General features: G+C 41.2%; 1 protein-coding gene across 2 annotated transcripts in view; it reads left to right on the top strand.

The window, feature by feature from the left end:
- Positions 1 to 24670, top strand: part of shq1 (SHQ1, H/ACA ribonucleoprotein assembly factor) — a 51784-nt gene that overhangs the window by 4286 nt on the left and 22828 nt on the right. For both annotated transcript variants that reach the window (XM_036001755.1, XM_031280672.2), the window contains exons 4-9: positions 7880 to 8008; positions 8615 to 8775; positions 9802 to 9914; positions 10007 to 10104; positions 15361 to 15518; positions 16738 to 16791. In XM_036001755.1, coding sequence (XP_035857648.1) covers positions 7880 to 8008; positions 8615 to 8775; positions 9802 to 9914; positions 10007 to 10104; positions 15361 to 15518; positions 16738 to 16791 — 713 coding nt within the window. The remainder of the gene's footprint in view (positions 1 to 7879; positions 8009 to 8614; positions 8776 to 9801; positions 9915 to 10006; positions 10105 to 15360; positions 15519 to 16737; positions 16792 to 24670) is intronic.

Here is a 24670-nt window from a genome sequence, read left to right as displayed (position 1 = left end):
TCTATCTGTGGACTTGTTACGCTGTTTGTATGCACAAAAACAGCGTAATGCGTTGGTATTGCATCCAATGGCTAACCAGGCTATGGGCCCTATCTTGCGCATAGCGCAAAGCCCGACGCGAGTGTCTTTGCTAGTTTAAGACCGACGCAGTTGTCAATTTCCTGTCCAGCGCCCACGTCGTTTAAACAGCAAATGCTCCTAGGCTTATGCACAGCGCGCACACTGTGCTTGTTACACACACAGGGACACGCAGCAGCACACACACATGCAAAAGATTACAAATAAAAATATTACGGTGCAAATCCGCCATCATAATAGCAATGCGCCAAGGTCCAAACGCGCCTGGCTTTTAAAGGGAATGGGAGATGACACTCTGATTGGTTTATTGCATGTTACGCCCAAAACACACCTATGAATTAATGAAGACACTAAGTACAACCCTTTTGAACCATGTGCCTGGCGCACAGACCCTTTTTTCCGCCGTTGAACTAGCAAAAACGCTTCACGCCGTGCACTTAGATCGTTAAAATAGGGCCCTAAAGCTATGCCCACAGTGAAAAATCTGACTTGTAAATTGAACCCATTCAACTCGGGTGCGACGTCATTCCCAGCTTCGGCTTCCAACGTAAATGGAATGCACTATGAGCCCCCTAGCAAGCTAGCTTACTAGCCAGCCATGATTTGGTATATCCAGTTTCTCTTTTTGAATGACGAATAGATTACCGCTGCCTGCTGGGACGGAGAGTTATTTCCTCTCACGCAGGCACAGAACGTGTGTGCTAGTTGGCCGCCGACTGTAGTCAACTTTTTGGCTCGGCCTTCATCGCCACTAGTTCTTCGCCGTGTGCCTGGCGTGTCAGCACCTTAACTCGCTTCACTTTACTCAGCAGTTGGGACACGGCACTGTACTTGGTCTTGATGAGCTGCAGCATTTATTCATAGACAAACTGAAACCTACGCTTACTGCTAATTTGTTCTCTGCTCTAATTGCCAATAGCTGTCTGCTCTGAACACATCCACCGCCCCTCTCTCTCTCTCTCTCTCTCTCTCTCTCTCTCTCTCTCTCTCTCTCTCTCTCTCTCTCTCTCTCTCTCTCCCACACACTTGCTATGCACACATTACCCTACTCTTATACCAATGTCATATGTAAACATGAGGATTGCACTTAAACGCAGCCTTGGCCATTTTCACAGAGACGTACTGCAAGCATCAAGGCTGAATCCCATTTCTCTATCTTACCCCTACCCCTTAGTTTACCCCTAGCCCTTGGCTCTCGAAAATGAGGGGTAAGGGGTAGGGGTAGGGGTGAAAACATACACCTATGAAATGAGACGCCACTCAAGTCTTGAGTCAAATCTTTGCAATATTGCATCTTCTAAGTAGCAATGTAAATCTAGGATGCACACAACCTGGAGGAACACCCAGTTTCCCATACACATTTCCTATCCTCAACCTAGCCCTTTTCTTATTGGATCAACTATAAAACAATTAGTTTCTCAGGTTGCTGTAAAGTTGTTGCTGTTTATCTGATTGGATGTCTGTCACCCACTGCTACAGAATATCAGCACTCTATGAGCATTGATCCAGAGAAGCGCTGGGAGGCAAGAGAAGCGGAAAAAACAACAACATAGAAGTTCTAATGGAGAATCTGATAGCTTCCATTCATTTTATTTCTCGTGTTTTTTGTCAACACAACAAAACAAGTCATAGCAGGATTTTCAGGATACAGTGTGTTCCTAACAACTGTTGTTTTTTCCTTCCGGTGTTTGTCAGAATGTGCTGACCTTTACTTTCAACAAGGAAAAACAGTTGTGCAAATGTTATCTGAACATATTGAGCTGTGTTTCATTGCATCGTCTGTATGCTGAGCAAGCAGCAACACAGTTTAACCTTTTAATGGATAGTTTCACAGTGAAGATACAGACAGGAGATATAAGGAGAAAGTCAGACCTGCGTATGACTTGCAACAAAGTTCCCTGGCTGGGATTGAACCTCAAGTTGTGGTTATATGTAGGGCTGCAACTAACGATTCTTTTCATCGTCGATTAATCTGTCGATTATTTTTCTTGATTAATCGATTAGTTGTTTGATCTATAACAATGTCAAAACATGGAGAAAAATGTGGATCAGAGTTTCCCAAAGCCTAAGATGACGTCCTCAAATGTCTTGTTTTGTCCACAACTTGAAGATATTGAGTTAACTGTCACAGAGGACAGAAGAAACTAGAAAATATTCACATTTAAGAAGCTGGAATCAGAGAAATAAAAAATAATAAAAAAATGACTCAAACCGATTAATCGATTATCAAAATAGTTGGCAATGAATTTTATAGTTGACAACTAATCGATTAATCGTTGCACCTCTAGTTATATGGTAGAGCTGGGTAGGGCTGAACGATTTTTGAAAATAATCTAATTGCGATTTATTTTCCCAAATATTGCGATTGTGATTCGATTATTTTTTTAAGCTCTTTGTCTTCTGTATTATTCAACAAAGAATAATAATATAATAATTTATAGTATGAACACACAATTACACACTAGACAGTTAAATAAGTAAAAATATAGTATATAGTATATATCTATATACACACACACACACACAACAGTGTATTTTTTTTACAGTGCACAGAGAGGAGCTGCCTCCAGCCCCTCCCCCTCGTGAAGTTGCCTGCTGCCGTGTGCACTTGTTCAGAGAGGCTATCGTTACGTTAGCTAGTTGCTGGTGTTATTGCCGTGGGATTAACTGTACTAATAAAACTGTTGAAACACCGCGGCCACGCTGCTGTGAAAGCTCCCCGAACATCATTTATCAGTCTGATTGTTACCCCTCTCAGTGGCAGCTCCTCCACTCCATATCTTTATAACGGAGCTAACCGCTAACCGGAGCTAACCGCTAATCAGAGCTAATCGTTGCCAACCGAGCCTTGAGTTCTGTGTGCCTGTATCCATTAACTGCATGTATAGACTCAAGCCCGAATAAAACCCTTCATTTTATTAAAGTGGCTGTAAAAGTTTTAAACTACAACTCAGAGTTGTTTGAATGACAGAAATCAGCTGAAGGTACGGCGTAGCGTTAGCAAGCTAGTTGATGCTTTCTCTGCGGAGTGCAGACTGATTTGCTCTCGCAAGTCATGTGACCAAATCGCAGCCTTTGCGATTAGGAAATCGCGTTTTAACATATCGCGATATTATCGCAAATGCAATTAATCGTTCAGCCCTAGAGCTGGGCAATATATTGATATTATATCGATATCGTGATATGAGACTGGATATCGTCTCAGATTTTGGATATCGTAATATTGTATAGTAGTAATAGTCTTGTCTTTTCCTGGTTTTAACGGCTGCATTACAGTAAAGTTATGTCATTTTCTGAACTTACCAGACTGTTCTAGCTGTTCTATTATTTGCCTTTACTCACTTAGTCATTATGTCAACATTACTGATGATTATTTTTCAAAAATCTCATTGTGTAAATATTTTGTGAAAGCACCAATAGTCAACACTACAATATCGTTGCGGTATCGATATCGATGTATTTGATACTTATTTTCGTAACAATCAAGTATCAAAAACGGAGGACATGCTGTTGGATGCTGTCCTCCTCTCCTACTTCAATGCCTAACGAATCTCTCTCTTTCTCTCCCTGACCCTGTCTTTCACTGGTTGAAGCCTGAAAATATTGTAAACAAATTAATAACATAACTAATTCCACTGGTCGGACTGTTGAGCTCTGTTTCAGACTGATACCTCCGGTTCAGGCTGCTCCTCATCCTCAACACGTTCCTTTTTTTCAGTCGCGGAAAATACTTTTCAAAACTCATCTGGATTGAAGCAGCAAACATTCAGTGTAAGAGTAAAAAATTATATATTATTTATAATACGTTTATTTGATTCACAGCTGCTACATATAGTGTTTTGACCTCGACAACCCAACTGCATTTTACCGCAGACTTGTGACTAGTTAACTTTCTAAAGCGGGCGCAATCGCTTGTTTGCTAAGAGTCGGGTCGGTGTTTGTGAATGTGTGATTGTGTAAAGGTGTTCACGAGATAGATACCAACCTTTCGTGAACTTGTGAATTTCGCCAGCCGTCTTCTCTCCTTTACGGAGACAGACGCTGTGTGCACGGTGGGCTCGATGGTGTTTTAAGCCTCCAACGTCGCCTTCCAGGCAGCTAACCCTCACCTTAACACTAACATAACTGCTTTGACATAACCATTGCTGCGCTGCCTGGAAGGCGACGTTGGGGGCTAAAAACACCGCACTCTGTGTGTGTGTGTGTGACAGAGAGACGGAGGAGAGCAGGGAAAGGAAATACAGTTTTAAATAGCGTTAAAAAAAAAAAATGTATAACAAAACGCAATGTGCGGCGGCCGGTGTTGATAGTGAGGCGCACCACCACACATTAGTCTATGTGTGGGAAACACTGTGAATTCTTGAGGGAGAGCTACCATAATGCTTGCTGAAATATGTAAAGCACAAATTGTTAGAACAGCACTTTCCGTTGAATGTGGTCTGCAATAGGGATGCACCGATCTGACTTTTTCAGTACTGATACCGATGCCTGGGCTTTGGGTATGAGGCGACACCGAGTATCGATCCGATACCAGTGTTTTTATTAATAAGCTGTATGCCTCACTGTGTGAAAGTGACTGGGATCATTCTTCTCTGTATGAGGCAACATCAGGCTTGAGTTAAACATTGCTTTCCTACCTTTGTATAACAAAATGTACATAATACATAGATATACATTTACAGAATTGTTATTTATTATTAAAATAATACATTGTGGTGGCCGGGTTGCCTCAGTGGGTAGAGCAGGCGCACATATACTGAGAGGTTTATGCCTCGCTGCAGAGGTCCAGGGTTGGAATCCGACCTGTGACGATTTCCTGCATGTCTTCTCCCTCTCTTTCTCCCCTTTCTCACCTAGCTGTCCTGTCAAAATAAAGGCGGAAAATAATCTTTGAAAAACTATATATATATATATATATATATATATATATATATATATACACACACACATTGTGCGCCAGTAACTTGGTAAAAAAAAGCTTCCAAATTAACAGGATTTAGGCTACAATTGAAGTGTAAACCTTAAATGCAGCAGCAAATTGGTCAAAACTTTAACAGGACTTAAAACGACAGGTTATAATTTATACAGTACATAAACAGAATTGAACAGATTGTCCCCATTGTCACCTATACCCACTTCAGCTATTGGAGTCAGTATCGGATCGGTGCATTCTTGGTCTGCAACTTTGATATGACAGGTGTGCAGTGTGATATACTTGTGGCCAGTGTTGGGTGTAACGCGTTACAGTAACGTAACTACTTTTTTTGGGTAAAAAGTAGTGTAACGTGCTACTACTGAAAATTTGGTAACAAAACGTAGTTCCTTTTTCAATTCGGCGCAACGTTACTTTTCCCAGGGACAGATTTGACAGCGACACTGCCTTCTCAGCTGCGGCTCACAAGCTCCACACGGGACGTGACAGAGGCTGGTGGTAGCAGAGTGATCATGGCAAGCGAGAAGCAGCCAAAGCTAACTTTTGAGAGTGTTTTAAGCTTCGTGGCTTTCTGCTGGACGGCGCTCTAAGCCAGGCAGACACAAAGCTGACAACCTCACAGATGGATGCTGTGGAGATGTCCTCATACGTGCACGCAGCCGACCGCTGTGGACTTATGTCGGTTGCACGGACACGCAAGGATTTCCAGAAAAGGTGCTGCATGTGTCTACGACAATGCACGGACCATTGTGGCTGCGCGGCCGGTACAAGTCGATACAGACATTACATAGTATACACTAACACCGTGTAACACCGTTACGAGTAAAGTAAAAAGTTACTTTCCATAGGGGGTCACTAAGTAAAGTAACGGATTACTTTTTTAAGAAGTAACGAGTAACGAGCAAACACTACTTTTTAAAAGTAACTTCCCCAACACTGCTTGTGGCATGGTAATATGGGTGAACAGTGTGTTATGACAATAGTGATACATACATGGGAAAAATTCAAATTAAACCATTGTAATTGGAAACTTTACACATCCTGGTCCTTATTAAACTTTGCAGAAATGTGCATGATATTGTTGTCAGACGCTTACAATGCCGTGATTGATCCCCGGGGTGTCTTTAGTTAGTACTTCAGTCAATCAGCCAGGGTAAATTAACCCACCGATCATGTTATTTCATCCCATTTAAAGGGCCACTGGCGCCATCTGTCATGTCACAATGATTAAAGCTTGCCGGCTGCCTGTAATATGTCTTTTCACAGTGACCGTGATGGGGAGCTCGTGTAGGACTTTCTTTAACTATACAACGAGCAAATGAAACGTCATAATGACTTCTGGAGTGACGTTCACTAGTGTCTATACGATACTGTCTGTCACTGTGATGTCGCTTTGATTTTGGTTGCACATAATCAGTTCTAATGAAGTTGTCTTTATGGGGACATCTGTCTTATGGACTCTGACACCTCATTGCCCGTCTGTCAGCAGGGCCCCAGTTCACTCGCTGTGTCTAAATAAGCCTGTGACATCTGCTAATAAAGCTCCGCTAATGAGTGTCCTTGTTTAGACTTCTAATGAGCAACCATTAAGAGCCCTCTTTCAGGCTTTTTATTCTGAAAGGCCTACAACTCAAGCAATTAGTCAGCTCCCATCCTAAAGCACATCTAAGCTTTAACACTTGGGTGCATTGAAATTTGATGAGGTCTTTAGGCGACCATCAGATTTTCTCTGTGGTGGGGCCAAATCAGTCTAATTCATCTAGTGCCTGTTTAGTTTTAATAGCAGTTTGTAAAGAAACTACTTAATTTTGAAGTGTTGCATGCACAGTTGGCCGGATTGATTGGCTATTGTTTGTTATAAATAGACACTTTCAAATTAAAATCTACAACTGTGCAAAAAGCGATTAATCACGGTTCCTTTTTTTTTCGGATTAAAATGAATAGCCTGTGATTATTGACTTCCTAGTGTTGTTTTTCTCGTCTTCTCCTCCGACAGGTTGTGAGTCATCATGTCATTGTTATTTCTGACATATTGTACGTCAGTTTACGAAGAGCATTTAGCCATTTCTTTCCCAACTTAGTATACATATAATAATTGATATGTGATTCATATTGTCTATGGAAAAAATCTGAAATATACTGCACTGTTTAAAAGTAAAGCCTATATTCGTTGTCAGTTTATCTTCTGATTATTTTCTTTCAATTGATAGCCTTGTATAAAATGTCAAAGCTAAAATGACTCAAATTACTCAAGTCTGAAGTGAATATTATTTTGAAACTTATTTTGAAAAGTCACAAAAATAGTAGTCAATTCCTAATATATTTAAGCAAATACTCGTATTTGAGGCTCTGTGATTACCAAATCATCGCTACAGTAAATTCACATTTGATAAATGACAAAGGGTCAATGGGTTGTCAAAATTATAACTGGTTGATTTATGGGCTGTTAATTAATTGATTAATTGTTTCATTTCATTTATTTTTTATTTCGAACAAAACTAAAATAAATATATATATATATATATATATATATATATATATATATATATATATATATATATATATATATATATATACGTGTACACACACACACACACACACACACACATATATATATATATATATATATATATATATATATATATATATACACATATATATATATATATATATATATATCTGTAAAATAAAAAAGTGTGTAGCAACACACCAAAGGAAAAAGAACAATATCTATACAGTGTTACAAATAATATTAAAAATACTATTACAATTAGTATTTCCAAAAACTGTCCAAAAAAAAAAGGGAAATTGTATGTAGGGATGTTATTAAAAAGGAGCTCTGAATGGTTTTAAATCATCCTGCTGCAGGTCTCGTCACTCTTTGGGTCCCCAAGGAAACAGCCGGAGAGCACTTTGAAGGACTTCAGATGCTGACGAGTCTCCTCGCCCCAAAAGGCTCCCGTTCAGCAAAACCACTGATAGAGGACTTAAGCACAGGTTAGCCAAATCTATACACCAGTTCAATTAAAGTGCTCATATTATGCTCATTTTCAGGTTCATAATTGTATTTAGAGGTTGTACCAGAATAGGTTTACGTGGTTTAATTTTCAAAAAACACCATATTTTTGTTGTACTGCACATTGCTGCAGCTCCTCTTTTCACCCTGTGTGTTGAGCTCTCTGTTTTAGCTACAGAGTGAGACATCTTACTTCTGTACCATCTCTGTTGGGAGTCGCACATGTGCAGTAGCTAGGTAAGGACTACTAGCCAGTCAGAAGCAGAGTATGAGGGCGTGTCACGCTAGCAGCTAGGCGAGCATTATAACGTGTGATACAAAGTGACGCACGTTTGTCTCTGAAGTAAAGGCTGGACTACAACAGAGCTGTTTGGAGCAGTTTGTGAACAGTGTTTTCTGTTGGAGATGGTAAGTCCCTTTGGGGTGGACTTTGGGCTTTTTCACTTTGCAAACCTACAACCTGCACAAAAAAGATATATATAACACAATAAAGGAAAGGGGAAAAGCCAAAAAAGCACAATATGAGCACTTTAAAGTAATGATGGAATTAAGCTAAAACCAACCATAACTTTATAACATTTCAAAAGGATGCAGTGAAGCTGCCGGGGATGATGAAGATGACGATGAGGAAGAATTTGACTGGCAGGTCGAGCAAGAGGTGTACAAGGAGAGCTCTGAGGAGGAGCTGAGAGCCCTGCCGAAATATGGCTTTGGTAATCGGCGGTCTGGAGTGTTTGCAAGATTACAGGTGAGGTTACAGATACTGATTATTTCTAGGACTGGGTATCTTTTAAATAATGTTCGATACTGGCACAAATACCAATACTGTGACATTGATACTGGCTCCTGAACCAATTTTATAAATAACATTTTAACAAAAATAAATTACAACATTACCCATTACAGCACAAATCTTTTTATTTTTCAGCTCCTACTACGTGAGCCAATTCTCCGTGTGTAATGTAGAGTTTTTCCTGTGTGTCTCTACAACGTGTAATGTTAGACAGCCAATCACAGACACTATTAGATCTTGGTAGAAGCATGCTGAATGCTTATTGGCTCACTAGTCTCGCTTTGTCAGACCTTCCTACACAGCGCTGCGGAGGAGGGTCTGGCTAGTCCACACAGCATTCCTGAATGGGAGAAATAACGTGCTCTGGTTTATTGGCATTTCTTTAAACCAATCACAATCGTCTTGGCTAGGTGCCAGACGGAGCCCCAGTGCCGCTGCAAAATTGCCTCGGGAAGGAACTTGTTTTGGTGGAACATGTGTACGTTCAAAAGTTGTTTTAGTCGTGCAACAGAAGACTCAGATTGGACAGATAGTCTAGCTAGCTGTCTGGATTTACCCTGCAGAGATCTGAGGAGCAGTTAACCATAGTCCTCAGAAATCCACCGGAGTTTAAAATTCCAACACAAAGAAAACGGAAGGTAATGGTAAATTTAAAGTTATAAAAATAACGGACACCCGGCCGGAAAAAGTGACAGTGGCGGAATTTCCGCACTGGAGCAATTCCGGAAGTGGAACGTCGTTGATATAGACGATTGGCTCACTGACGCGGATTAGATTTACTCATTAGGTATTGAAATTTGGTATTGAATGACGAGGCATTTTTCGATACTCGATACTAAGGGGGCAATTCGGTCGGTGCCTAAAAAGTATTAAATTCGGTAACCAGCCCTAATTATTTCCTCATCGGTGAAATCCTTGCATCTTTTCTGATTAAACAAAGTTGCTGAATACAGATTTTCTATGTCGGGACTGTCCCTACAGGAGGAACTGAGTGATGTGACTGATATCAAGAACCCAGAAGGAAGGCCAGCGGCAGAGAGGAGGCAGGCACGGCTGGACGCAGAGGCAGCTGCTTTTTCACCTGACCATTACCTGTGAGTTTATCAAAGTAAAAACCACTGACACCCTAAAACATGGCTTTTTTCCCACCCTTGTGGTTTCTACTAACATCTATGTGTCATTTCAGGGCTGATTTGTTCGAGGATGAGGAGATAAAGGGGCTGCTGAAGTTCAGGCCGTGGTGGGCCAAACTGAGTCCTTCTACAGAGCAGGAGGGAGAAGCTGGTCAGTTCAAGTCATTCCATCATAATCTTTTTTTTGTATAGATCTTTTAATCTAAATGATGATCTAAAACTAACATGAATTTGCACTTTTCTTTATCCAGTGATGAACAAACAAACTATAGATGAAAAACACACACACAAAAAACAGAATAAAGATGCTGTATTATAAAAAGAAAGCCAATGTTATTTGTTTTTGTAGTGGAATATATATCACATGGTAATATAAATGTGAATTATTTGAGTTTGAGGAAATTAAAAGTAACTGACAAAAGTAGTGACTTAAGGCAACCAGAAGGTGGCATGAAGTTGCAAAAATTGAGAGGGCAATCATGAATTGTTTGCTCATATTAGTTAACCAAATTAAACTGCTCTTGTTTATCATTCTTACTATCTTACTAGAACATCTGCTGAGTTAGAACTCAATCTCTACCTTCTTGCGTTTTCATTATCTTTTATCTATTTATTTTTTAAATTGAGGTTTTCTTTTTGCAATTAGTTCCCACCCATTTCAAATCAATGGCTCATTTACTTAGATTGAGACGTGATGCTTGTTGGCTGGAGCCTCCCAGGTTCATTCCTCCGCTCAGCCTCTTGCTGAAGCCTCGGCACTGCAAGAGACTTATTTAATTGTTCCATCCGGCTCCTCTAACAGTCTGCTAATTCCAGCACTTTCACTGCACATAGCCACAGCTTACGTGTAGTGCGTGTGTGAGTGTGTGAGTGTGTGAGTGTGTGTGTGTGTGTGTGTGTGTGTGTGTGTGTGGGGAGCGTGCCTGTTTGTGTATTTGCCAGCCAATACACAGCAGTGCTTCTTGCACATCAGGGACTCTCCTCTCCTCATGCAGAGAGAGGAATTGCTTTCAGCTGTTTCGTAAGCTGCTGGGAGAAAGAGAAAACCGTTGAGTTACAGCATGTTCCTGCAGACATTCAGCGCGCCTTTCAATACTGAACGACGCAGATAGCTTAAATGGGATTGAAGTCAGTTTGTGTCGCCCCATTAGGCTTGCCACAGATCCCTATTAAGCAGATGTCTCTTTCAAAAGGCAACAGTTAGTGAATTTGCAGAGAGCAGGGAAACCGAGGTTTTGACATATTTTCATGTGATGGTAATTCAAACACATCTAAATGGGATTGGCTTTACTAATTTAATGTAGGCCTATATTTCCTTCTGCTCCTCATCAACTTCTGCCATGTTGTGGCTAAACTAGGCACTTTGCCCCCAACTGTTCCAAAAAAGCAGTTCATAGGCCAACGGTAGAAAACTCTGTTTTGCTGGTGTGACTAAGTGACTTTTGACTGGCGCTGACACACCAAGCCGATTATCGGCCGTCGGACAGTCTGGCGAGGTCAGTGACTCGAGTCTGTTCGGTGTGTTCCGTGCCGTCGTCCGTCCGAGGGGCCGTTGGCCTTCATTTTGGCCGATTTGACATGTATAATCGGCGGGGCGAGCACTGCCGGCAGTCGGACACAAATGACCAATCTGATTGGTAGAGTGCTAACCCGGAAACGGGGAGCGGAATGAGCGTGACCAGAGTCTCTCAAAATCTGACGAAAATCTTTTAAACTGACCTTTGTCGATCTGAAATGAAGACACATTCAGCAACTGCATGGCCTATTTCTCACTTAAAATGTTTTCAGAAACACGTTTCGATGAACTATTTTAGTAAAATATGAGATCGTATTCTGAACAAGCTGCCATGACAGTCTGGCTGTGAATTTCCGGAGAAACCAGACCCACGTTATGCGTTCGTCCAATCAGCTGCCGGTTTTCATTTTTGGGCGACAATACAGATTAGCGCCTCCTGCTGTTATGGAGACGGATTACGTCTTGTCTCTTTGGTGTGTTATGAGGCACTTTTTTGACCAACTCGGGGAGACTGATCAGTCCAACTGCCTTTTCTGCTGACGGTCAGCCGTCTGGTTGGTGTGTCTGCAGCTTCAGTGAAACAGTAGCCCCTTTAACACACCCTTTTCAAGGCGGGACTGTTGTGCCTTTTAGTGCGTTCCATTTGTACTCGGAACTCAGATTTTCCGAGGTCAAAGTTGGAAACACACCCCCCTGACCTCAGATTTCCGAGTACCCCGAGCTAAAAATCCAACATGGCTGCTCCGTTCATCAACAGTTGAAAGCTGTAGTAACATATAGTTGTAAGCACTTCTGTGTTATTTGTGTCTCACTAAATCAGTCGTACACGCAGCGCTGTCCATCTTCTATTTGTGGACAATGTTGTTACGCTGTTCGTATGCACAAAAAACAGCGTTATGCGTTGTTATAAACTGGCATTGCTAACAATGGCTAACCTGGCTAGAGCTAATGAAAACAATGAAAATCCAACTTGTAAATGGAACGCATTCAACTCGGGTGTGACGTCATTCCCAGCTTCGGCTTCCGAGTTCCCAGGTAAATGGAACGCGCTATTTAATCGGCCTCGCTGTCTGTCTGAAAGTTAGGAAGACGGATTGGTTGTTGTGGCTTTAAGCCGGCAGTGGAGGTAGTCGTAACTGCCGTAACGCAGTCGAACCGACTGAAAGGGACAGCTGGCAGGGCGGAACTACACACAGTAGTGATGTACGAGTAGGGTTGGGTATCGTTTGGATTTTTACGATTCCGATTCCTAAACCGATTCTTGAAAAAGTGAAAAATGACATCAAAGAAAGGTGCAGTGAATGGTTAATATGCTTTTACGTCTGTTTTGGTGAGCCCAGAGGGAAAATATGGCATTTTAAAAGTAGCCTACATTTACGGCAGCTAGCTAACAGTAGACTACAGAGAAAGTGTGATATGTTAAAGTCCATTTCGGAGCGACGGAGGGAAAATATTTCAGTAAACACATTAAGTGGAACCGAAATGAGGAACCAAAATTTGCTTTCTAATCCGATCCGATTCCTACCGGTTGCGTAGGAACAGGTTCCATAGTGGAACCGGGTTTCGGTACCCAACCCTATGCACGAGTCGACCCACAGGAGGGTCAAAAAAGTTACAAGTTATTAATAACTTACAGAAAAATGACGTGCAATAGTCCACCTTCCCTTCCATCTGTCCTTCACGCTACTGACAGTTGTGCTACTGTAATGCATAAAGTCGCCAATTTGTGGGTCAGTTCGGGTTGATTAACGGCGCGGATCGGCTCACACACACTAGGCGCCATTGTGTTACATGTCACGCCTCTTTTGCTCCTGGGTTACTGGAAAATACATACAACTTTTAAAAAAATGTTAATATGTGAAAACGATCCAAAGTCCACACTAGTGTTTTCAGGTAGCCGTGTTCCAAGTGGTTGTAGGGGTGTGTACGACCTGACACTGTATGGCAAGGCCAAGAAGGAAAATCCATTTCATGCAGTTTGGTTGCGTGGACTCTGTGGTTTTGAGGAGCTGAAGAATTGTTTTAGTTTTTACTGATATAAAAGCTCCATTGGTTGTATTCAGAACATGTTTTATATAATAGAATAATCCGACAACAAATATAACTTTACTCCCATCATCAATTTTATTTTTTAATGTATTTATTAAGATAAATATAACAAGCCACATTGAAATACATTTTCCAGAACCACTGAATATTTGCCTTATTAGAAGAAAATAGGGCAACATGTTTTTTTTGTAAAGAATTTGGAGATCTTATCTCATAATAATGACTTACTATCATAATTACTAGAGTAGATTTCATTATTACGAGATGTGGATCTCACAATTATGAGAAATGGTCTCATTTTTACGAGATAACCAGTCCCTCCAGAAAAACGCGATTATGCGATCGCATAATTTAATTCATAATCAACCAAAGTCTGCATATTTATGCGGGGGCCGCATTTTTTCAAATACGCTGCACTTTCGCCGCAAAAATTGTCGATTTCCGTGCAAAATAATCAAATATGCGGCATATCGCATTTCTTTTTGTGTTAGTTGAAAGAAAATTATCAGTAGAAAACAGCACATTAAAATGTAACGTGATTCCTTTTTTGGTGCTGACTGTTATATTCAATTCAATGTTCAATTTGTTCAATAAAGTGTGTTTTTTTTAATTTAACAAGCAATGTGTTGTGTTTTAGAAAAATACACTTATTCTTATTATCTGTTTAATTATCGCAAGTAATATCCTTATTGCGATATATTCAACAACGTTATCGCATAAGGTAATCGCGTTTATTTTTTTTTCTCATTTTGTGCAGCCATACTCTTCAGTTGGTTAACACACAGGCACTCCCAGATAGACATACACACACGCTCAAAATCCAGGCTTCCTACAGATTTTGACTGTGAGAATTCACAGGAAATACCAGAATGTCAGTCCAGAGTGTTCAAGCAACGCCATTGTTTTCCAAAAGTGCTGTTTTCCCTGCTGACACTAAAACGCGAGGTTGGGGTTTTCATCATTGGATGTGAAATCACTGGCTTGTTGTGGACACAAGGCCAAAAACTGAGAGAAAATTATGCATTTTCAGATTCAGCCAGTTGAGTGTAAACGTCATGTTAAAGACGTAGGACACTAAATCCACTTAATTAAGCTGTGTAAATCACAGCGGGGCCACAACGATACATTAAGCCTTTTATCTTGATATACCATGGTTTGAGCATGCTCACATGATTGATATTTTGGTATGTGGAGTTTGTCCTACACTCCCTCTGTCTTATGAAACAAGATCCACATGTATAGCATATGTGTGCAAACTAAAGCAGTGTATGCAACATCCCCTCCTCCTGACCACCACCAGCACTGCTTCTCACACCAACTACTGGATTCTTCTGCAGTTCATGGAGCAGTTGAGGAGAGCTGGGTATTGTTAAAAAAAAAGTCCGATACCAATGCCGTGACTTCGATACCAATTTAATAAAACAAAAAGAAATAACAATATTACACATGAAGGCACAAATCTTTGAATTTACTTATCAGCTCCTACTACGTGAGCCCCCGTCTCTGTGCGCAGCGTAGAGTTTTTCCTGCGTGTCTCTACGGCGTGTAACGTTAGACAGCCAATCAAACCAAACCAAGCCAAACATTATTACATCTTGGTAGAAGCGCGCTGCATGCCTATTGGCTCACTGACGCTGACGAGATTCCTTGAGACTCCTTAGGTAATGAAATTGGGTATTGAGTGACGAGGCATTTTCCGATACTCGATACTTTAGAGGCAATTTGAATTCGGTACGCAGCCCTGCAGTTGAGTGTCTCAGTCCTTTGACATACTGTATATGCCAAAGACTTGTGGTGAGATGAAATACAACACTTAACTCTAAATTCCTTGTTCTCGTGCAGCTGTATCCTTCAACGACGGTGAGAAGGAGCAGCTGAGAAAATTCACCAACCGTTCCTACCTGCTGGACAAGACGTCCCGTTACCAAGTGTGGCTCAGCCTTGTGGACATCCTGCTGGCTTATTCCTACGAAGTGCGCTCTACAGAGGGAGAGCACAACGTAAGTGAGTGTGTGTGTGTATGTGTGAAGAGGCAACTCTTCCTGAGCAGCACTTAGTCTTGGATGACAAAGCCCTCTATCCTCAAATCCTTTAGACCCCCTTCCATTTCATTCAGAGCCTTAAGAGATTACCAGCCGATACAAGAGCTCAGCCCAGGCCTCTTAGTGTCACTCCTCTAAGGTAGCTGCAGAAAGGCAAGGTGAGCGCGCCTGATTTCATTGTTGAAGGCAGTTCATACCATGTGTGAATGAAATGCTAGTGATATTTAATACAGCACAATGTTGAACTTAAACCCAGCTATGAAGACAAAATCTATCATATGGTAGCATTTTCATTTCCATAGGGAATATTATAATACGGAGTGAGTCGAGAACAAGTCCCCTAGTTCATTTCAAATAGTTTGTAGTAGGCCTGCACGATAAGTCGTTATAAATTCATTCATTCACCCCGGTTCGCGATTTCATTTTTAAATTACTTGGATTTTTTTTTTTTTCCTCCTTTAATTCATTTATTGAAAACATTTGACATTAACATGTTTTAATTCAGTAAAGACATGTTCAAGGAGTTCAGATAGAGCCTGTATCAGGGCCATATATAGTTCAATGTGTTATACGTCACTATTTTTTGTAGCCACCTGTACTGTACTGTACTGTACTGGCCAGTATGTACTGTATTTTCTTTATTCATTGAAGCCTTGTGTTTACAGGCTCGTGGTGATGCGCAATGTGCTATAGGTGCCAAAAAAAATCTATGTTTGGTACTGCCAATTTGTTTTGTTTTGTCATGGTTCACGTGTGCAATAAACATTACACTTTGTGAGAAACAAATCGTGGCAGAGAATCGTGATATCAATTCTAAGCTAAAAAATTGTGATTCATATTTTTCCCTGAATCGTGCAGGCCTAGTTTGTAGCCTGCTCTTTACTGTAAACATTTAAAGATTATTTTTGGGCTTTTCTGCCTTTATTCGATAGGACAGCTAGGTGAGAAAGGGGAGAGAGAGAGAGAGAGAGAGATGGGGGGAAGACATGCAGGAAATCGTCGCAAGTCGGATTTGAACCCTGGACCTCTGCGTCGAGGCATAAACCTCCAAGTATATGTGCGCCTGCTCTACCCACTGAGCTAACCCGGCCACTAAACGTGCTTTTTCTGTCCGAGCAGAATTAATCGTTTAATTAGTCATTTTTGTGGTGATAAGTGGTCCCCTTTTTCCCTGCAGGTAGAGTCAGCATGGACTATCAGAAAACTCAGCGGGACTCTCTGCTGGCTAGAGGTGAGTCAGTTATTGCACAGGTTTTACACATAATATCGGTTGGGGCTGGAAACTACAAGTTTGAAAATAAATAAAAAAATACGGCGGTGTAGAGTTAGAAAAAAGTTAGCTTACCAGGCCTCTGTAGCCCACTTTGCATCTCTGCTTGAGGCTAGCAGCTCGAAGCTACATAAGCTGCTACTGGCATAACACATCTGAACCCCTGCCTGAACTGTGGGCGGCCAAGTTGCACTGTGGGTAATGTATGTGCCAGGTTTTGACGTAGGTGATATCTCTGGTTCTGCTGCATCAATTTTTACCCCTTTTTTTTAACTGTCCATCATGAGTCTGACAGTGTTATAAGAGTGTGATGCTAAATCAGTGGAGTACTCTTTTAATTCATGCTGCACTGTGTCGATCTGCTTCTGTTTTCTCCCTTCTCGTATGTCTGCTTTTGACTTTGTATGCATTTTTGCAGGCACTAAATATTTCTTTCTGTTTTATAATGCAACTGACTAGCAGACTTAATGTCTCGTGCTTTTGAAATTGTCTGTGGGTAACTTAGGGCGAGACCCATTAGCGGATGGAACTGGTTTCCATCAAGTTCCAGATATGTATTCAGAGTACATGATGGCAGGTGCACGTTGTAAGGTCTGTAAGAGAGCCGGCATGTTGCTGTTCCTGACCAGGCAACCGCATCGGGAGTGTCTTTATCAACGATCCTTGATATCCGTGATGCCTTGCTGTTTGAGCCAACAGAATTTCAGCATGACGTAACACCCGTACATGGAAACTCAGTGTTTACCACAGAATTAGATTCTATTTGTGGCGGTAGCTGACCCGGGGTGGGGGGTGCACACGCGGAAAGAGGTGCAGACTTCTTATATTAATTGTACAGAAAATATTTGTATGCAAAATTCTGCAGGTAACAAATCAAAATTTTAAATGTAATGGTATAATGCAGTAAGGGAAGGGGGCTTTCGCATCTGACAACAAAGTCCAGTTCATTTGATTACTGTGAGCAGGGCACAACCGTATCTTTTTCCCAAGGGGCATGTTTTGCTCCTCAGTTGAAAAATGTAGGAGTGACTTACATACGGTAACTGCTATTACTGTTGTAGCTAATTTGTACAACAATACAAAAGTGTTATGAATACAAAACATTATGAAGTGTAATGTTTTCTATTTTGAAATATTGACAAATAAATTGTCTGTGATGTAGAGTAACAGACCGCCCCTACGGTTCGGCAGGCATGTGAACCGCGGATTCATTGCAGATGTAACCATCATAGTGTGAAATACAGTTTAACTGCTGCTGTTACGTGAACGGGCCTCAGCAGAGAGGCGGCCCGAGATGACGTCTCTGCATATTCAGGGAGTCAGGTCAATGCCGCTAAAGCACTCAAAACTTTGACTTTCATGCGTAGGCTACTCCCAAATGGCTCGCATCAGGTGTTAAAATGAACTGTACCAAAACACGGGGGAAAGTATTTAACGCGACGTACGAGACGTTTTTATTTTTACAGGTTATGAAACTGTCTCAATTTAATACCAATCCGATAGCAGCCGGAGCCCCGGAGCTCGGCCCCAGAGCAACATGGTCACCTGGAGAGTCCGGTACAGTCTGACTCTGCAAACGCTGGCAGCTGCAAATCAAGACGTTTTGGTGCTCGTGATATTCCTCTGGCGCTGGCTAAAAGCTCTTTAAGGGGCGCCAAAACTTTCTCTATGCAGTATAACCCCTGAATAAATACCGGTAGTAACTTCATAATACTAACCATTAAACTCCAGATCGACTCTAGCCGTCTTCTCTGCAGGGAAAAAGATCGATGTCGGTCGATGTCTTTTTCTGTGTGTTAATTAGCGGATCGTAAACCAAGTTGAAGGCTCATACCGCCACCTATATTACTGTATTGGAGTGTGTAGAATAATCAATGGCATTAATTAATCAGAGAGAGATCGAGAGAGAGCGAGAGAGAGAGAGAGAGAGAGAGAGAGAATTGTGTGGCAGGCCGCCACAAATATTTCAATGTATGGGTAACACTGAAACTGAGCTCTTGTACTGTACCCAAGTGTTGCTGAAAGTTTTATTAGCTGCTATTTTAGTTTAGCAATTACTAAAATTAAAAAAGTTCTGTTCCAACTAGCTAAATAGACACGTTTAATTGTCTGGAACGGGGGGAAATGTAGAGATGGTTCATGGTGGAAACAGGGCATGATTTCCATTTAATTGTGTCCTCCTCAGTGCCAGACAGAGTTCAGAGCTAACAACTGTAACTTAATGATGACATTCTTACAGAGGCAATTATTTTATTCTTTTACTTTGTTTTATGTTGGCAAGGAACCGCTTGTGAAACAAGGTTATTTAATAATCTAAGTACAGTGGCACTCGTACGTTTATGAACCCATGCTAAAGTTGACTAAAAAGAGGAATAAAAAAATCATCTTTTGGAAATTGATCTTAATGCCTTAATTAAAAAAATGAGGAAGAATCCAACCTTTAAGGACACCAATTTTCTTTGTGAATGAATAATGTATCTTAAATAAGTAAATGTTCTTCCTTAAAATACAGAGGGCATAAGTAAGTACACCCTTATGTTAAATTCCCATAGAGGCAGGCAGATTTTTATTTTTAAAGGCCAGTTATTTCATGGATCCAGGATACTATGCATCCTGATAAAGTTCCCTTGGTCTTTGGAATTAAAATAGCCCCAGATCATCACACACCCTTCACCATACCTAGAGATTGGCATGGGGTACTTTCCATAAAATCATCTCTCAATGCAAATCAAACCAGCTATTAGGCTAACTGAAATAAAACCATGTTAATCTCTAGGTATGGTGAAGGGTATGTGATGATGTGGGGCTATTTTAATTCCAAAGGCCAAGGGAACTTTATCAGGATGCATAGTATCCTGGATCCATGAAATAACTGGCCTTAAAAATAAAAATCTGCCTGCCTCTATGGGAATTTAACATAGAGGTGTACTTACTTATTCCCCCTGTATTTTAAGGAAGAACATTTACTTATTTAAGATACATTATTCATTCACAAAGAAAATTGGTGTCCTTAAAGGTTAGATTTTTCCTCATTTTTTTAATTAAGGCATTAAGATCAATTTCCAAAAGATGATTTTTTTATTCCTTTTTTTAGTCAACTTTAGCATGGGTTCATAAACGTACGAGTGCCACTGTATATCTTCTTTTCTAAAACTAGAAAAGGAAAAATTTAAAAAGAAACAAAGGACAACTCTATACCTTATTCTGCCATTTTCTTTACAGTTTGTATTTCAGACATCTGTCAAAACATTGTGTGTGCGTGCGTGTTCACAACCTGCCACTAGACAAGCAGGGGTCAGCAACCTTAGGCACGTGTGCCACCATTGGCACACCATAGCTTGACTAATGGCACACTAGCAACAACTGTGCAAGATATAGAAATGTTCCAATCTGCATGCCAAATGACCTCTTTGACAGCCATTGGCAGGAGCACAGCATGTTATTTACGATAGTTTGACTTTTCCCCCATTTGCATATCACGAAGACCCGCCCTACTCTGCCTCTGATTGGCTAGTACTTGTTGCCTTTTTCACATAAAAGGCGAAGGCCTGAGCAGGCTCAGTAGATGGCAGGCGTAATGCTGATATGGTACACTGATTACCAAGAACAATTTAAAATGGCACTTTATATCAAAAAGATTGCCAACCTTTGGTGTAGGGTGTGTGACTGACATTAGAAATAGGAGTTCCTTAATGGTAACATCTTAGCCCATGTGCACAATGGTAGGACCAATTAAAAAAAAAAAAAATGTTCCATTAACACTGGTGCTTTCAGATATTTTTGTAGAAGTTTACACCTTTTTATTTGTTTCCATTATCACCTATTTTAGTATTTCTGTATAGTCAAACACAAACACACACAGTTCAGGTGTCCCCATAGTTGTGGTTTTCTTTTTGTTTTAACAAAATAAAATGTGTTTTAAATAGTGATTTGATCTGTTAACCATTTATCCTTGATCACATTGATAAAATCACAAGTTTATTCTTCAGTGTAAACATGAATACAGATTCATTTTGACTCTTGGGCTCTGTTCCGAGAAGCAGGTTCACTCAGTAATCTGGATAATGTTGCTGAGTAAAACCTACGTCAGACCTGGTTCCACATTTTACTCAGCATATGTATCTGGATTACTCAGTAAAGCGGGTTCTTGGAACAGGGCCCTGTACTGTGAGAACAATATCTAGATGTAAAAAAAAGATTGATCACATGCATGTTGGCGACAGAAACTTGGCTTCTAAACATTTCTGTGACATTTGCAGCTATAGTTTTGTAAAAACAATGAGGCTGTTTGAAATTTCACCGCTCTAGGAGGCTCAGTGAGGAGGTCAAATTGTAGAGCAAACCATGCATTTGCAGTAATGCGGGCATTGCCTTAGGAAGCCGTAGCCCCTAATTACCACATTGGGGCAAATAAACGTATTTAGATTTTTAGTTTAGCATTGGATTTCACATGTTGGGCACACCTTCACAAGACTGGACGTGATCCTGCTGTTCTTATCTTATATTAACTGTGATTTTGTGATATAGAGTGATGGTGGGCTATTCCCCTACTTGTATGGCTTTTGTACTAGCGTTACATCCCGCTTACTATTTTGAATTGTCTTAATACTGACTTAGTGACTGCTCCCCTTTTTAATGTTTTTGATACAGAGCAACGATTGTGGTGAGCAGGTGTTCAGAAGAGATGGTTTTGCTACATTTTTTTGGTTTTGCTACATTTTTTAAGGAGGCACGTGTCAGCTAGGCTGTAACCCCTCAACGAACAACCATAAATCAAATCTCAACTGACACTTATTAGCAGTTAATGAAGGCTATACCACTTCTGGTTCTGTAGACCAGGCGCGGTGCTCAATACCTCTATTGTATTTTTATTCTGTTATTGTTGGTGCTCAAGAGGGTTGTGGGTTGGTGTTTTTGCCAGTTGTTTCATGCTTTCAGTGACAACAGTTGTGAATGAACACGTACAGCTGCCTATTTGAATAGACAATCCTTAATTAATGTTGGGCTGGACATATTTAAGCTACTACACACTACACTACAGATGTGGTAAGCAGGCTACGATTTGTGAAGAAAGCAGAGGGGGGAGATGTTTTTTGATCATGCACAACAAAAAAACAAATGTGCAAGAATGAAATCCCCATTCCAATACCATAGATAGAGCCGCTTGACCAGGCATGCCGACACACTTATTTATCAACTTCAATATTCAATGGAAAATAATCTCAAAATGAAATGGCACAACGTGGTGTCAACACAGCGCTTTCAAGCCGGAGAGCGGAGTTCACTTCGCGGCGTAAACAAAATACTTTCATCCAGGAAACGCTTGTTTGTTCCTCGGGAGTGTTTTAATCCAAACCACGATCTTTTTCCGAAACTATAGTCGTTTTGGTACCTCAACTTAACTGTCAGCGCCGCATGATGCTCACTTTTTCTGGCTTAACTCCACTACCATGGCCCCAGAAAGGAGCGTCATCTGGCGGTGCCTGTAGCCGGCTCACAGTCCCCTATCGGCGGCTAAACAACTGTCGCTGGTAGCCGGCGTCCCGGAGCTCTGTAGCGGCTAAATACAACCAGCAACCTCCGCTCAGGTTTTATCGATCTATGGCACTTCTAGACTTCACGTTACAGCGCTTTACTTAGTTTAAAATAGGCTACTTCTATTTTAGGTATATAATCAATATGTGGTCTAGGCCAGTCATTCCCAAACTGTGGTCCGCGGACCACTAGTGGTCCGTGAGGGTACTGCAGGTGGTCCGTGGAAAAGCTAAATAATATATAAAATAATAGTTTTTTTATCCTTCATTTTACCAAGAAATTCCCATAAATAAGAATATGTATATTGATATTAAATTTAAATTAATTTGTTAAGTCATTGTGTGATTACTAAAATAGGCTAGTGGTACTCGGCCGTGACGTTCAAGTCCATTGCCGTTAGAACCACAACATGGATCGGTGGATGGCAACAGGTTCTCTGAAGAGAATGGAGGCAGAGGTTACCAAAAATGAAGAGATTGAAGATTGAAGCCTGTTCTTCAAATGAACCTGATTATGCCCTCGGGCGCTTGAGTAAATAAATAAATTAAATATGTGGCAGCCGTCTTTTAACAAGCCTGTTGTACTGATGCGACGACCAGTTATAGTTTTAGTGCTAGTAGGCCTATTAAGAGGTGCGGATTAATTCAGGTTTGACTGTGTGTAGACATATTTTATTATGTGTATTATGAGGTGGTCCGCGGAAATTCTTGATTACAAATAGTGGTCCACACACACAAAAAGTTTGAAAACCCCTGGTCTAGGCTATTGGGGAAGTAGATGATCACTTTGAGGGGGGGATACATTTTATCCCCACCGGGGATAAAAAATATTTCAGCACAGGCAGGGATATTTAGACCAGAAAGATGAGAGAGTTTGTAGTTTTCCTGCTGTGGTGACAGCGGGGTGAAGAACAGTCTCCGCCTGCCTGGCAGCCCTTTACTGCTCGTCAGTCAGTCAGCAGAGCTGTCGGCTCCCACTGACAAGCCACCTCGCTCCATCCCCCGCTCCCTTCCTCCTCCTCCTCCCCTTCCCTCCACCTTGTGCTCTACAATAGATTCCTCTCTGTCTTTGACTGTGGGTCACAGCTGAAATCAGCTCTGCTTCCTCACTCCACTCTTCCTCTCTGCTATCTCTTTTTTTTTTTTTTTTATGCTCTCGCTGTCTATCTCGCTTCCCTCGCTTATGCCTAACATTCGCCTTCCCATCGTCTCTCCCCCCTCCATCTGCTGCATGTTTACTTGTCCTCAGTCGACTGCACTGGTGTGACTGTGAGTCGTCGCCCCCCCCTCTCTGCAGCAGCAGACCTTATTTACACTCCTGCTAAACAAGCCCAAGGGAGAGCATGATCTCAGATGACACGCACTCGTGAGCCCACAGCACATCCTAACAAGCCACAAAGAAAAGAAGAGAAAGAAACAAAAAAATCTCTGTTTCTGTCTCCAGGCTGTGTGTCCATTAGTGCAGAGAACATCTGAGACTGAAGGCAGTGATTAAAGAGAAGCCACAATTAACAGGCCAGGGCTGCAGAGGTGTTTAAGAGTTGTGAGCCCCTGTTTTGCCAGCTCAATAAATGAGGAGTTGTTTGGAGTAATTAGCACACCAGCGACTGCAATGCACACCAATGGGAGCCAGTCTGAAGAAAAAGAGAAAATGAAAACTTCCTGGGCTGGTATATATGGCTGAACCAAACCTTTTACTGTCCGTTGCATCTCCATTTCCTTTACATTAGATAGATAGATAGATACGTACTTACTTACTTACTTACTTTATTGATCCCCAAGGGGAAGTTCAAGGTCCCAGTAGCTTAAGACATCACACACAAAATAAAAAATCCACATGAATGTACTAAGGGATGTATAAGCATGAGACGCTTGCAGTGACAGGGCAGGAACTGACCCTGTGATTCAGTATGAGAGTGTGTGTCATGGTGGTAGTGCAGATAGGTCCAATAGTGCAAGGATAAAGTCTAGAGACCAGCATTAAATATGGACAATATAAGAGAATAATTTAAACATAGTCATATAAAAACTACAGCAGTGCAAGGATAAAGTTTAAAAAAGACAGCATTAAATATGGGCATTATAAGCATTTAGCATGGGCATTTTAATTACAGTACATGTCATTTAGCTGACGCTTTTATCCAAAGCGACTTATAATTGCTATATATGTCAGAGGTCGCACGCCTCTGGAGCAGCTAGGGGTTAAGTGTCTTGCTCAGGGACACATTGGTTGATGTATCGCAGTGGGAATCGAACCCAGGTCTCCCACACCAAAGGCATGTGTCATATCCACTGCGCCATCACCG

Source organism: Sander lucioperca, chromosome 6, assembly GCF_008315115.2.
Source record: "Sander lucioperca isolate FBNREF2018 chromosome 6, SLUC_FBN_1.2, whole genome shotgun sequence".
NCBI classification, from domain to species: domain Eukaryota; kingdom Metazoa; phylum Chordata; class Actinopteri; order Perciformes; family Percidae; genus Sander; species Sander lucioperca.
Note: the sequence above shows the minus strand (reverse complement) of the source record. Positions and strands in the feature narration are given on the sequence as shown.